Source organism: Euphorbia lathyris, chromosome 6 (genome assembly GCF_963576675.1).
Source record: "Euphorbia lathyris chromosome 6, ddEupLath1.1, whole genome shotgun sequence".
Classification (NCBI taxonomy): Eukaryota; Viridiplantae; Streptophyta; class Magnoliopsida; order Malpighiales; family Euphorbiaceae; genus Euphorbia; species Euphorbia lathyris.
The window spans coordinates 49,083,001-49,095,306 of record NC_088915.1 but is presented as its reverse complement, the minus strand read 5'-3'; the positions used below and the strand labels follow the sequence as shown (position 1 = coordinate 49,095,306).

General features: G+C 36.5%; 2 protein-coding genes across 3 annotated transcripts; one reads left to right on the top strand and one right to left on the bottom strand.

The window, feature by feature from the left end:
* The first annotated feature begins 1,548 nt into the window (after positions 1–1,548).
* LOC136232554 (ribulose-1,5 bisphosphate carboxylase/oxygenase large subunit N-methyltransferase, chloroplastic) lies at positions 1,549–6,848 on the top strand. 2 transcript variants are annotated; one of them, XM_066021776.1, is made up of 13 exons: positions 1,549–2,052; positions 2,134–2,209; positions 2,723–2,928; positions 3,082–3,168; positions 3,298–3,390; positions 3,989–4,143; positions 4,237–4,321; positions 4,412–4,498; positions 4,574–4,693; positions 5,234–5,335; positions 5,426–5,598; positions 5,706–5,779; positions 6,594–6,848. In XM_066021776.1, exons 1-11 carry the CDS (start codon positions 1,624–1,626, stop codon positions 5,591–5,593), a joined length of 1,608 nt encoding a protein of 535 aa, XP_065877848.1. In that variant the 5' UTR covers positions 1,549–1,623; the 3' UTR covers positions 5,594–5,598; positions 5,706–5,779; positions 6,594–6,848. The 2 variants fall into 2 exon arrangements, with proteins under 2 accessions (XP_065877848.1, XP_065877847.1); XM_066021775.1 differs by having other exon boundaries at positions 6,502–6,848.
* On the bottom strand, positions 6,702–10,074 carry LOC136232555 (kelch repeat-containing protein At3g27220-like). The gene is made up of 7 exons (XM_066021777.1): positions 9,749–10,074; positions 9,290–9,484; positions 8,790–9,019; positions 8,052–8,222; positions 7,866–7,971; positions 7,558–7,764; positions 6,702–7,486 (listed from the first exon to the last, which is right to left on the bottom strand). The coding sequence occupies exons 1-7, from the start codon at positions 9,947–9,949 to the stop codon at positions 7,322–7,324; spliced, it is 1,275 nt and encodes a 424-aa protein (XP_065877849.1). The 5' UTR covers positions 9,950–10,074; the 3' UTR covers positions 6,702–7,321.
* Between the last annotated feature and the right edge of the window lie 2,232 nt (positions 10,075–12,306).

The window sequence follows — 12,306 nt, the reverse complement described above, 5'->3', positions numbered from 1 at the left end:
CCTCAAACAAAGACTTGTTTGATTTGTAAACCTTCCATTCAAACGAATTTTCAATTGCATATTTTCCAAGTGAATCTTGCAATTCAACTTTGTTTGAAAATATATCATTGACCCTCAAAGTAGTACCTCCGTTTGATTGTTTAGGTGCAATCATATTCACGGGCGCATCGCATGGCTTTGGACACCATCGAAATGGATCAGTCATCCTTTTCATTCTATCTTCATCGTCATCCTCATATGGGATACGTTGTACGCATTTAGATTGCTTAACTGTTTCGTGAACACTTTTAACAGGAATTTCATTCTGAGTGGTATCTTCATTCTCCACATTGTCACCATTATCGTAACAATAATCATTATCATAATGCTCATCATAATGATCGTGATTATCATTATTCATATAATCGTCGATACCATTTCCACAATCATTGTCATCCTTACCATGTATAGGAGCATCCAGTTCGATGGTGGGATCATTACTTACTACTTCCGTTGGTTTGCTTTGACCAACATGTCCATCCTTGTTAGGTTGCAATGTTGAAGCTTGTATTGTTCGCATGTTTAGAGTAGCATACAATGGAATCAAATCGGTCGGATTCATTGGGCAGTACTCTATGAATCCCATGACATCTCCATCGTCATCAATATCTGCTATCCCACCACGCAGTTTATTTGGCCCATATGTCGCCTGCATGGACATTTGGAGATCATACGAGGTTGAGTCAACGCGGAGTGCACCATAAACTTTCTCTTTCAACTTTTGCAAGTCAATATCTATTGGCAAAACCAACAACTTCGCTTTACCACCCACGTATGTCATCACTTTTCCTTCTGTAGTCCACAGTCCGTTCCAAGATAAAAAACACGTACACCTCTCTTTGGTTGACATACTTCTACATTTAGTAACATGGACACGTGATCAAAACATAATAAAGCCAATTCATATGTAAATGATGCTCAAATGCGACATGATACACCAAAATGCGACTCAAATGCGACAAGCTATACCAAAATGCGACTGCCAAATGCGACTGCCAAATGCGACATGGTACATCAAATGCGACCGCCAAATGCGACAGCAAATGCGACATGGATATGAATGCGACAAGCTATATGTTAGTCCTTGTCGCATTTTATTCTCTGTATCGCATTTGACCACCGAATGCGACACATCGGGAGACAATGGCGGAATCGGAAAATGTCAAGATTCAAGCAAATGTATTCGAAAACCAACTGTGTATTTCTAGTAATGTGTATGAAAAATGAGGGAATGATACTTACATGAACTTGAATGGGGTATGGATATCTTTAGATCTTGGGTTGAGTTGATGAATTTTTCTGTGAGAGAATGTGAAAGTAAATGAAAGGGAAAGAGGAGATGATTGTTATATGAGAACAATGGTAGTTTTGCCCAAAATGGATTTATTTGTCTAATTTGGTAAAATGAAAGGAAGGTGGGTTAGATATGTAAAGTGGGGTTAGATATTTGTCTAATTATCCCTTTTTTTTGAAAGGTACTAATTTGTCAATGCCTAAAATTTTGTTGTTTCCCTCCAATCTGATCCGACTGCAGAGGAGGAATTCTGCTTTCATCCTAACAGCACTTTCTTATCCCAAAATGAAATGACCCTACTTCACCTTCAAAAATATCTACCTTTCTCTTCCACAATCTCCCAATCCCAAATGTTAACCTCCATGGATGTCGCTTCTTTGCACGACAAATGCTTCTCTCCTCTCGCAGTTTTTTCTAGGGTTTCAATCTCTCCCTGCAAGATCCCTACACGCTCCCTTTCTTTTCCTTCTATTCGCAGGAGGAACTTTTGCTACGCTTCCAGCTCCGACACTTTGGTGGCTAGTTCCCGGAAGGATGATGAGAAGAATCGTACTACTGCTAGTGGAGTTGTCAGCAAGAAAGAACACGATGAGGGGGATTTGAAATCCTGGATGCATAACAATGGATTGCCTCCTTGTAAAGTGCTTCTTAAAGAACGACCTTCGTATGATGCTAACCTTAGCCCCATTCATTACATTGCTGCCTGCGAGGATCTTCAGGTGATTCTTTTTATCTTTCTTTTTCTTTTTCTTGTTCTGCTTTTTGAGGTTCGACGGAAGATTTGAGGTGTATAATTGCAGGCGGGCGATGTTGCATTTTCAGTTCCGAATTCCCTTGTTGTGACGCTAGAGAGAGTGTTAGGAAACGAGACCATTGGTAAGCTGCAATTTCACTTTTTAGTTTTAATATGGTTCTTTCCTGTAGGATTCTGTTTCTTACTGGACAGTGATTTGGGGATTTATTTATCTGGTCTGTATTGCGTTTTAATTCTGTGGTGCAAATTGGAGGCTCATAGGATTCAAAATTGCGATGAAGATGAATTGTACATAGTTTCTAGAAATGGATTAGATAGTTTGGCGCTTACTGTATTTAGCATCTTAATGACAATATACAACGACTTAAATTTTATGTTTAGCATTATGGCAATTACATGGTGCACATTTGGGAATATCTCTAATCTTCGTCTGCATGAGAATTGTGGGTAGAGCACATTTTGCTGATTGTGCATTACCTGCAAAGTTGTACTTTCTTGTGTTATGTATGTATCTAACCCTGTATCTCCTTAACAGAATGGTAAGGCCCACATATATATTGGGTTTTGGTTGTTAAGATGTCCAGCTTCCATGATGGACTAACCTTGATATCATTTTGTCTCGTTGTATCATGCAGCTGAACTGTTGACCACAAATAAACTGTCAGAATTGGCATGCCTGGCATTGTATCTTATGTATGAGAAAAAGCAAGGAAAAAAGTCGTTCTGGTATCCATATATAAGGGAGCTTGATCGCCAGCGAGGTAGAGGTCAGCTAGCTGTAGAATCTCCACTTCTGTGGTCAGAAGCTGAATTGGCATACCTGACTGGTAGCCCCACTAAGGTACTGGATTCTTGGTGCTCTCTTAGATAGTTTTGTAATGATAGATTCTGTACCATAATTTTATTTCGCCTTCCTTGCATAAGCAAATTGATGCAATGCTTTTTGGTTTATTTAATTATGTTCAAAGGTTACATTCTATTGTTGTTGAAGTAGGCTGAAGTTCTTGAAAGGGCAGATGGAATTAGAAGAGAGTATGATGAGCTGGATACTGTCTGGTTCATGGCTGGTTCTCTGTTTCAGGTTATATACGCAACTGTTGCTTGTTAATCAGAAATATTTCCTTTTATATAAATAAGTGTTTCTTTTTATATAAATAATTTTTCTGTCAAGAAAATTGATATGGATTGATTGTTAATTTGCAATTTGCAGCAATACCCATATGACATACCTACCGATGCCTTTCCCTTTGAGATTTTCAAGCAAGCTTTTGTTGCAATTCAGTCCTGTGTGGTGCACTTGCAGGTAAATCATGGATTTGTAAGCTGTAACCAGTTTTTGTATCTCATGTAATTATTACATTGGAAAGATCTACTTGGTTTAATTTTGTAGATATGTTTTTTACATGTAAATTTCTATTTCTTTACATTTTATCTTTAAAACAATCCACCACTAAAGAATATAGCTGAACCAGGTGTCTATAGTGCGAGAGGTGCTGAAAGACTGATAGTAACTTTTTCAATAAGCGATTAATCTCTGTGCGTACGTTCTTAACATACTTAGCCAAGTAGTCGAGAATGAGGGTGTCGATCTGTGATCTGACCTCTAATATTAAGTGCTCATGGTTATTGAACCATCCATGCATCATGTAATTGCAGTTGTATCCTATGCTCTCTCAAAAGTTTTTTTTTTTTTTAATTGTGTGAAATGATGCTTGATTTCTACAGTGTTTAATCTCACAAGTATGATATGAATTATATGGTATTTCTATGAATGTGCTATCAGTTTGTCATAAAGTTTCTCTTTTGCATTGCAAGCTACGAGCTTAGTATGTCTATGCCTCTTATAATATTTCTCTGAATAAGACATTGATCGGTTGTTGAATGATGCTCTTTGTCTTCAGAAAGTCAGTTTGGCTCGGAGATTTGCTTTGGTTCCTCTTGGACCTCCTTTGCTAGCTTACTGCAGCAACTGCAAGGCAATGTTAAGTGCTGTTGATGATGCTGTAGAACTAGTGGTTGATCGCCCATACAAGGCTGGGGATCCAATTGTTGTCTGGTATTGACACTAATTCAGTAGCCCCAGTTTCAAGTTTCTCCACTGGGCCTCCATATTGTTCATTATAAAATTGAGGTTGGATATTCTTTTTAGGTGTGGGCCACAACCTAATTCAAGATTGCTTATAAACTATGGTTTTGTTGATGAAGATAATCCTTATGACCGTATTGCAGTGGAGGTATTTTATTCCTTGCTTTATTTTGTATTCTATTTGAATTTTTTTCTTTTCCAAATCAATTATGTGTTCACTATGTACGTTATGTTCCAGGCAGCACTCAACACTGAAGATCCTCAATACCAAGACAAGAGAATGGTTGCACAAAGAAATGGCAAACTGTCAAAACAAAAATTTCATGTATGACTCCGGACTTGTTATATTGTTATGAAGTGTTGTATGGTTTTTAGGTATTCTAAGGAGTCATTGCTACAGGTATATATGGGAAAGGAAAAGGAAGCTATCACAGATATTCTTCCTTACTTGAGATTGAGCTATGTATCAGATGCTTCTGAGATGCAATCTGTCATTTCTTCTCAAGGCCCAGTTTGTCCAGTAAGTTCATTTGTATTCAGTTATGTTGCACTTGCACAAGTTGTTTTGGCTATTGTTTGCCGTATCATCTATATTTTTGTTATTATTAGAAATTGATATTCATTCATCTCAGATTCTGGTTGGTTGAAATTTCACTCAAATTCAACCTCCCTATAGTGTTTCTTGTACCAAGTCCAGCTCTACGGACAATGGCTATTACAATGTTCCACATGGTATACTAGAGTCACTCTCTCCCCATTATTACATAGTGTGATTACAAAGATAATCCCCCCTTACACATTGATGGAGTGCTATGTTTAATTGCTAATGATTACACTTTATGGAATTGCTTTTGACTTCTCCTGATCACCAATCTACCTTATCTAAAGAGAAAATTTCACTTGTAATTTTTGAATAAACTCTATGCAGAATATGAAGTAACATGATGATTTAAGTTATTTTGAGATTTGCTGATAATGCAATATTTTGTTCAAACCTGTTATGTTTCTTTAGTGCATGAATTGCATCTTCCTTTTAGTTGTAAATTGTTTGTTGCTATAGGTTAGTCCATGTATGGAACGAGCTGTGTTGGATCAACTTGCTGATTATTTCAAGAGACGCCTGGGTGGTTATCCTACTAGTTTGAATGAAGATGAAGCAATGGTACATTTGTCTATTTCAAATCTGCTGTTTGTCAATTTATTGTCTACTGACAATAATTTAACAATTATTTTCTATACTTGTCTAATTTAGTTGGCAGATCATAACTTGAACCCTAAGAAACGAGTTGCTACTCAGCTGGTTAGATTAGAAAAGAAAATTCTTCATGCATCTCTTCAGGCGACAGTTGATTTCATGAAGCAGTTACCTGATGATACTGTCTCCCCATGCCCAGCTCCTTATTCCCCTATATTGAAATGAAAAAGGCATCTCACTCTATCTCTTTCTGTCTCTGACAAAAAATGCACACTCACATGTAGACGTGCACTTGTACTGATTCGTTTCTACAATGCTTTTGGATAAATTTTTCCAGATATCATCATTTGCCTTGTGGATCTTGCCAGTTTGTGGAAATAGTTGAAACATGGTCCATTCTCAATTTGCCAGGTTTGTTGAATGAAGCCTGCAAATTCTACCACATATTAATGCTTTCATATATCTGTGGAGTTGTGACTAATCTAACTAATAGGTAGCATCTATATGCGTGGAAGATTATCTATTTTTAATACCTAAAATATTATGGAAGTATTTGCATAATCAATTTCTTTCCATTTTCTCAAATGTATCTACTAGCATTTTAATCAAAGAAATTATGTTAGAAAGATGTGAATGAAAGATGAAATAATTGCATTTTGAAGAGAGGTAAACTTTGAAGAGTGACAGTAAAAGAAAATCTAAAACAATGGTTATAGGTTTATAGAGACTTATTATGATTTGATATCATGTTATTGTACCATTGAATGTTTTTATGCTTACAAAATTATATATCTTGTTTGGAGGGGATATGCTAATCAATCATGGTTCAGAACTGAAATCTACATATAACAATTGGACTTAGTGTATAGGCTACTTTCTGCGTCTTTTTTTCCCCTTTTCATGATTTGGTTTTCCAAAAGTTGGTTGAAAATGTGGGCTCCCACATATAATTGTAGAACTGCACAGCTAGCTTGCGGTTGCAATCTCCATTACTGTATTCACTGTCTGCATCTTATTTTAAGTTCACTTTAAAACTGTAAAGGTCACTCTCTTCAAAGTATCCTTTTAGGCAGATAAATGTAGTTGCTCAGATGGCATCTTATGTTTTAATTGATAATCTCCTTGTTTTGCAGGTATATATTTGACTGGATACTTCTTTCATGTAGTTATTGATAGATGGGCCTTTTAAGAATGATACGTGTTTGTTTTCCACTTATGTGACAAGACGATTTGCCATGCTTGATTGGTCCTTCATCAGCATAGGGTAACTGGCAGATCTTCATTATCCTGTATTCACTTGTTTTGGGGGTCACATGGGTTTTTGAAAAGTACAAGCTAATACCTGGAAGAAGACGTCAAAAAAAGAAAGTTCAATTTGTAAATGTGGAAAAAGATTTCCTAGGTCGGGTCCTTGACTTTTTTGCTCATTTCTTTCTGTAACTTGTATATTTGAGTAGAAATTTTTTCGTTGCAAGTGTTAGATTAGTGCAAAGTTTGAGATTTTGGTTGAATCTTTAATACTGGTTATGTTATGTAAATGCTATGAAGTCAGATGACGCGTTAAGACCTTTTCACAGTTATCTGATCGTAATCTCACAATAGTGGAAACTTTTTCAACATTTCTGGACAACTGTTCGATAGTTTGGCAGTTATTAGTTCTGAGAATGCCAAATGCTTCTTCACAATAAGACTCATATCAAAATCTTGAAAAGGGTAGTTTGAATGTGCATGTGTTGGAAGACATTGCAACTCAACTCTTAATTCTTTTAGTGAAGAAAACAGTAAGACAAAATATACACTCAATTGTTTCTATCTCTTAAAGCCTTTATATATCCTGCTCATACTCAAGGATCTGTTGGGGTGCTACGGAAAAAAAAAACCTATTGACCTAACTAATTTTAAGTGTTTCCATTCATGGAAAAAATAAAGAGAAATGAAATGGTAGAAATTGAATCATAAATGCAATTTGGTTCTCCACATTTCTCCAATAACTTTTTGCGGTTGTGGATTATCTGGTCCTCTGTCCCGCTGTCCAGATGTGAAATACAGCCATCCATCCCAAAAACCAGCTTGGGTAGTTTTTATGCGGTAGGGAAGCTTTCCGATGACAGACCATGTCTGCAAGTGAGTTTTAACTAAATCAATGATCACAAATGGCACAAATAAGAAAAGAGAAAATAGGAAAGTACCAGCGTATCCAGGTGAAACTGGAAGACCTCTCCAACTAGGATCATTCTTTTGGTAACAGGGTGCTTTTCTGTTGTACCTCCAGTAATGATAATTGAATTGTTCACAATTACCCAAGCACACTCAATGTGGGAGTCTGGTTTAGGCATTGAAGGTAAAGCTTTCCACTTCATTTCACTGTCTAGCATATACACATCACCATAAACAACCTGAAACAATGAACAACTTACAAATTACATATTGGGTGATTATTCATTGTGGTATGGTAGAGGTTGATTCATAATGGAAACAATATTATTAGCACTTATACCTCATTTCTGCGAGAGCACTTGAAAATAGGTGATCCAGGCTTCGCCATAAAATCACCCTCCTGACCACCGATTACGAGAAGCTTATCATTCACCACAATACAGGCCCTGTTTAGCAATAGTGATATTAGTGACACAATTCATCACACACTTTCACGGAACATAAAAAATGATAAAAGCAAAGAGACCTATGTGGTCCTCCACGAGGAATGGGTACTTCAGTTCGCCAATCGTTTTCCAATGCTTTACCATTTTTAACTGCAATGCTCCAGTGTTCTACTCCAGGCGTGTGGCGATTTTCCTTGCTTCCACCCATCACATGTAGTCTGCCTCTCCATAATTGAGTTGCTGGAGCGTACCTGGAAAATCTCTTCGTTAGTTTATCTGACATCAACTAAATAGCACAACACAATCTCCATTGCCGCTCTAGGTATAACATTGTTCTTTTGTCATACTTGATGAGGATTAGGGGTGAGAATTTTTGACATAGACAACCTGACTAACAGGACACAATTATCATTTTTCTTGCATTATATCATATCTAATCATACAGAACATACAGGCCGATAACCCGAAATTGTCACCCCTAAGGAGGACAGTAAAATATTTTTCTATGGAATGAAAAAGGTGCATGACCTCAACACCTTGACAAGTAGAACACTGAATTCTTAATTGGTTAGGTATAGTATTATTAGTATTAGACAACCTACAGTGGAAGAAAACAAAATAAAGCTTTTAGATATGAAACAAACAAAAACAAACTACTTGCAAAGCAATACATCCGTGAAAGCAGACAGAGTAATGTTCTTTGCTTTGTGATAAGGAGCAGTAGAATATGAGATTTACACAAGAGATTGGATATTCTTGGTTGGCGTATTGAATACATTCAATGTGGTGTAGTGTAGTTTCTGAATCAAGTAATATACCTTGGTACAGGTAATGGAGGCAGGCTTCGCCATTTCTTTGTCTCCGTGTCAAGTGAAAAACTAAGAGCTGTGGGAGTTCTGCATTGAGGACCATACTGTCCTGAGACAATGTATACGTATCTTCCATCAGTTGCTACCCCTAGATGTGAATGTGCCATCTCCTTTGGGGTATTAAACCTTTCTCTCCATGTATTATCAGTAAAATTGTATACATCAACATGAGAGTGCACCTATAACGCATAAACAACGGTTAAAAGTGAGAAGATAAACAAAAGCATTTTCTGCTGCAATACTGTTTATATATAAGAATGGTTAAGGGTCAAAATACCCCTAATATATGAAACTCTTAACCATTTCAAGGACAAGAATGATGAGAACAATGTAGTACGAAAAAAAAAATGTTAAGGGAAAAATTGGACCTTAACCCTACATAAGAACAATTTAATGAAGCAATGCTGCCATATAGTATGAGAGAGTTGAAAATGATGAAAGATACTCACATGGTTAATGTCGCCATATCCTACAAATACATATAACAGGTTCTTGATCTGTACAGAATAGCCATCTAGACGAGGTACAGGTGCTGATGGCATTTGCTCCCATTCTAACTCTGGTGCTGGTAAATCAGCAAAAGTTGCTGGTAAGAATCTGTCTGCAGCAGCTTGACGGTCATTTTTTCCTTTAAGAGCTTCACTCTGCAAATAAAGATTAAAAGGAGAAGAATAATGTATCAATGAACTGGTGCTGGTTTGCATAACGCATGAAGAAGATCTCTTCCCTAATAGATGAGATTCATGAGATTAGGAACAAACCAATTAAAAAATAATAATCCTGAGCCAAAGAAGCAATACCAATTCACATCCATGAAAAGAAGAAAAAGACTCATACAATCACATCCAACATTGAAGAAACACAAAAGTACAGATGGTTATGGATGAAAAGCAAGAGGGGAAAAAAACCTTATGAACGTGTTTGGCAGTGACATTGGGAAATACAATTGTCCCAGATTTCTGAAGAGCCCAATTGGATGAAAAGGATCGGTAAGCAGAGGAAAGGGAGGAAGATGAAGTCCAAAAGATATCTACAATGAGAAGTGCCCCAAGAAGAGCAGCACAAGAATAGAGAAAGAGTAGATTTTTGCTGGATCCAATTCTTACCATTTTCAACCAAATTCAACGAATAAGACATAATCCGTAAGGAGGGAGAAATAGGGTGCTTCATGGAGACGGAGAAGAGAAAATAAAGAAATGCTAGGTTTGATGGACATGGTTCAATTCAATTCAAGTGGAATGGAAAAAAGACAGGCGCCACTGGTTTTTTCTTCTGTTATTAATTTATTATAGGATAAATTTCAAATAGGGTTTCACTAATTTTCAGATAAAGAACTGTGATTTACTTTTTGTCAAAATGAGGATTGAGGTTTTCAACTTTAATAAAATAAGGACTTTTTTTACCGATACTATTAAAATCACCATTTACGACTTTAAAAATGACATATTTTAAGAACTACTAATATTCTAAGCAACTTTAATTCTTCAACTTTTTTATTTTAAGATTATTTAGATGATGTTTGGTAAAGAGAGAGAAAGTTAATGTTTAGAGAGAGAAAGTTCCAAAAAAGATGATTTTCGAAAATCGAAAATGTAGTTCCATAAAAAATATAACATTAAACAACTTTAATTCTTGAAAATTTTCATTTTCAGGACGTTAAAGATGGTTTTTATAGCATTAATCCAAGTGTAAAACCTCAATCCTTGTTTTGAAAATAAAGTAAACCACAGTCCTTTATCTGAAAATTAGTGAAACCACAAGGGTTTTATTTGAAATTTACCCTTTATTATATTCGTTCTGTAAAAATAAAAAGTTAACATTAGGGCCAAGCCATTTGGCCGGGGACTTTCGCACGTCAAACAACACCAACAAAGCGTTAGTCCTGAAATGATTCGGGATCGGCTAAAATGAACCATCATATAAAACTATACAATCAAGTCGTGTCAGCGATATAAATTCGCTCCCTCCACGATGTCCTATCTACTGCCATATTCTACTCAATCCCTAATAAACTCATATCACTCTTGATCACCCTCCTTCAAGTTTACTTAGGTCTTCCTCTACCCCTCACCACTACATCCCTTTACCACTCTTCAGTCCTCCTAACCGGCGCATCAAGCGCTATTCATCTTACATGGCCAAACCACCTTAGTCGGTTTTCCCTCATTTTATTCTCAATAGATGTAACCCCTACTTTTGTCCTAACTATTTCATTATTCACCCGATCCTTTCTCGTATGACCACACATCCATCTCAACATACGCATCTTCGCTACCGACATCTTATGAATATGACAGTGTTTCACTGCCCAACACTCCGTACCATATAACAATGCTGGTCTGATTGTCGTGCGGTAGAATTTTCCCTTCAATCTACTGAATTACTAAACATTCATCATTAAATCTAAAACTTATTAGAATTTTAGGATATAAATTTAAAGCATCCTAAGACATAGATTTAAGTTACAAAATAATTTTCAAGATACGTGGACCAATGAAAAGAGTTCTAAAGTATTGCGTCGCGAATCGCGGAAGACATTTTTCTTACATAACAAACTGTCCTTACAACAACAAACGTCTATCATTCAAAAGTTGACACATGTCCATAATAGAAGTTACCGTACATTAGCCGACTGCCAAAGTTGCCATAACACTATGAAATTTTATTAGAGATATTAATTAATCAGTAAATTATTAATTATTAATTTATATAGTGATGAAGCAGATAATGATTTGGTACCTTTGAAACCAGTCACAAGAAATGAAACAATTATAACATCAACCACTCTTTACAATTATTTGTTACAATTCGACAAGGATACACCATAACTTTTGAATGCACTCAAAATAGTTAGAGATGAAATTCAACTAGATCTAAGAAAACGCATTTTTTATGGCAATCCTCTAGGGCTCTTTCAATTCACACCTGATCTTGATAGATGTATCAAGGAATGTCTAGACTCACTTGATCCCATAAACAGTGGATTCGTATCACCAAACAACTCATCTACAATGTTGGAACTTACTAGAAAGCTAAAAATGTAAACTCAACTGCAAGAACACAGTGGCAAGAAAAGTTGAATATCGTAGAACAGACCATCAAACTTGCAAAAGCTCATGACTATGTCATATGCTTTACTGGATACCATACTGTCTGCAGCTATCCTCGTAAGAGGGACGTATCACCAAAATCCAAGATGGAAAGCTAGAGATCTAGAAAAAAACAGTGAAGCTCTCGCAAACATTGAAGTAATCACTCTCGGTCACTTTCCTCATCCTACAACAGTTAGAAGGAGTCCTACCAGGAAGATTACTCCCCCACGCCCCCTTCTATGGAAAGATACGACCAGATCTTGATCCCCCTCATATTAGAGGAAGTTCAGAACACAGTCTGAATTCCCCCAACACAGTCATATGCTTCATAAACTCTCGGACAGACTAAAAACTTTCCACATAAGCGCAAGGCC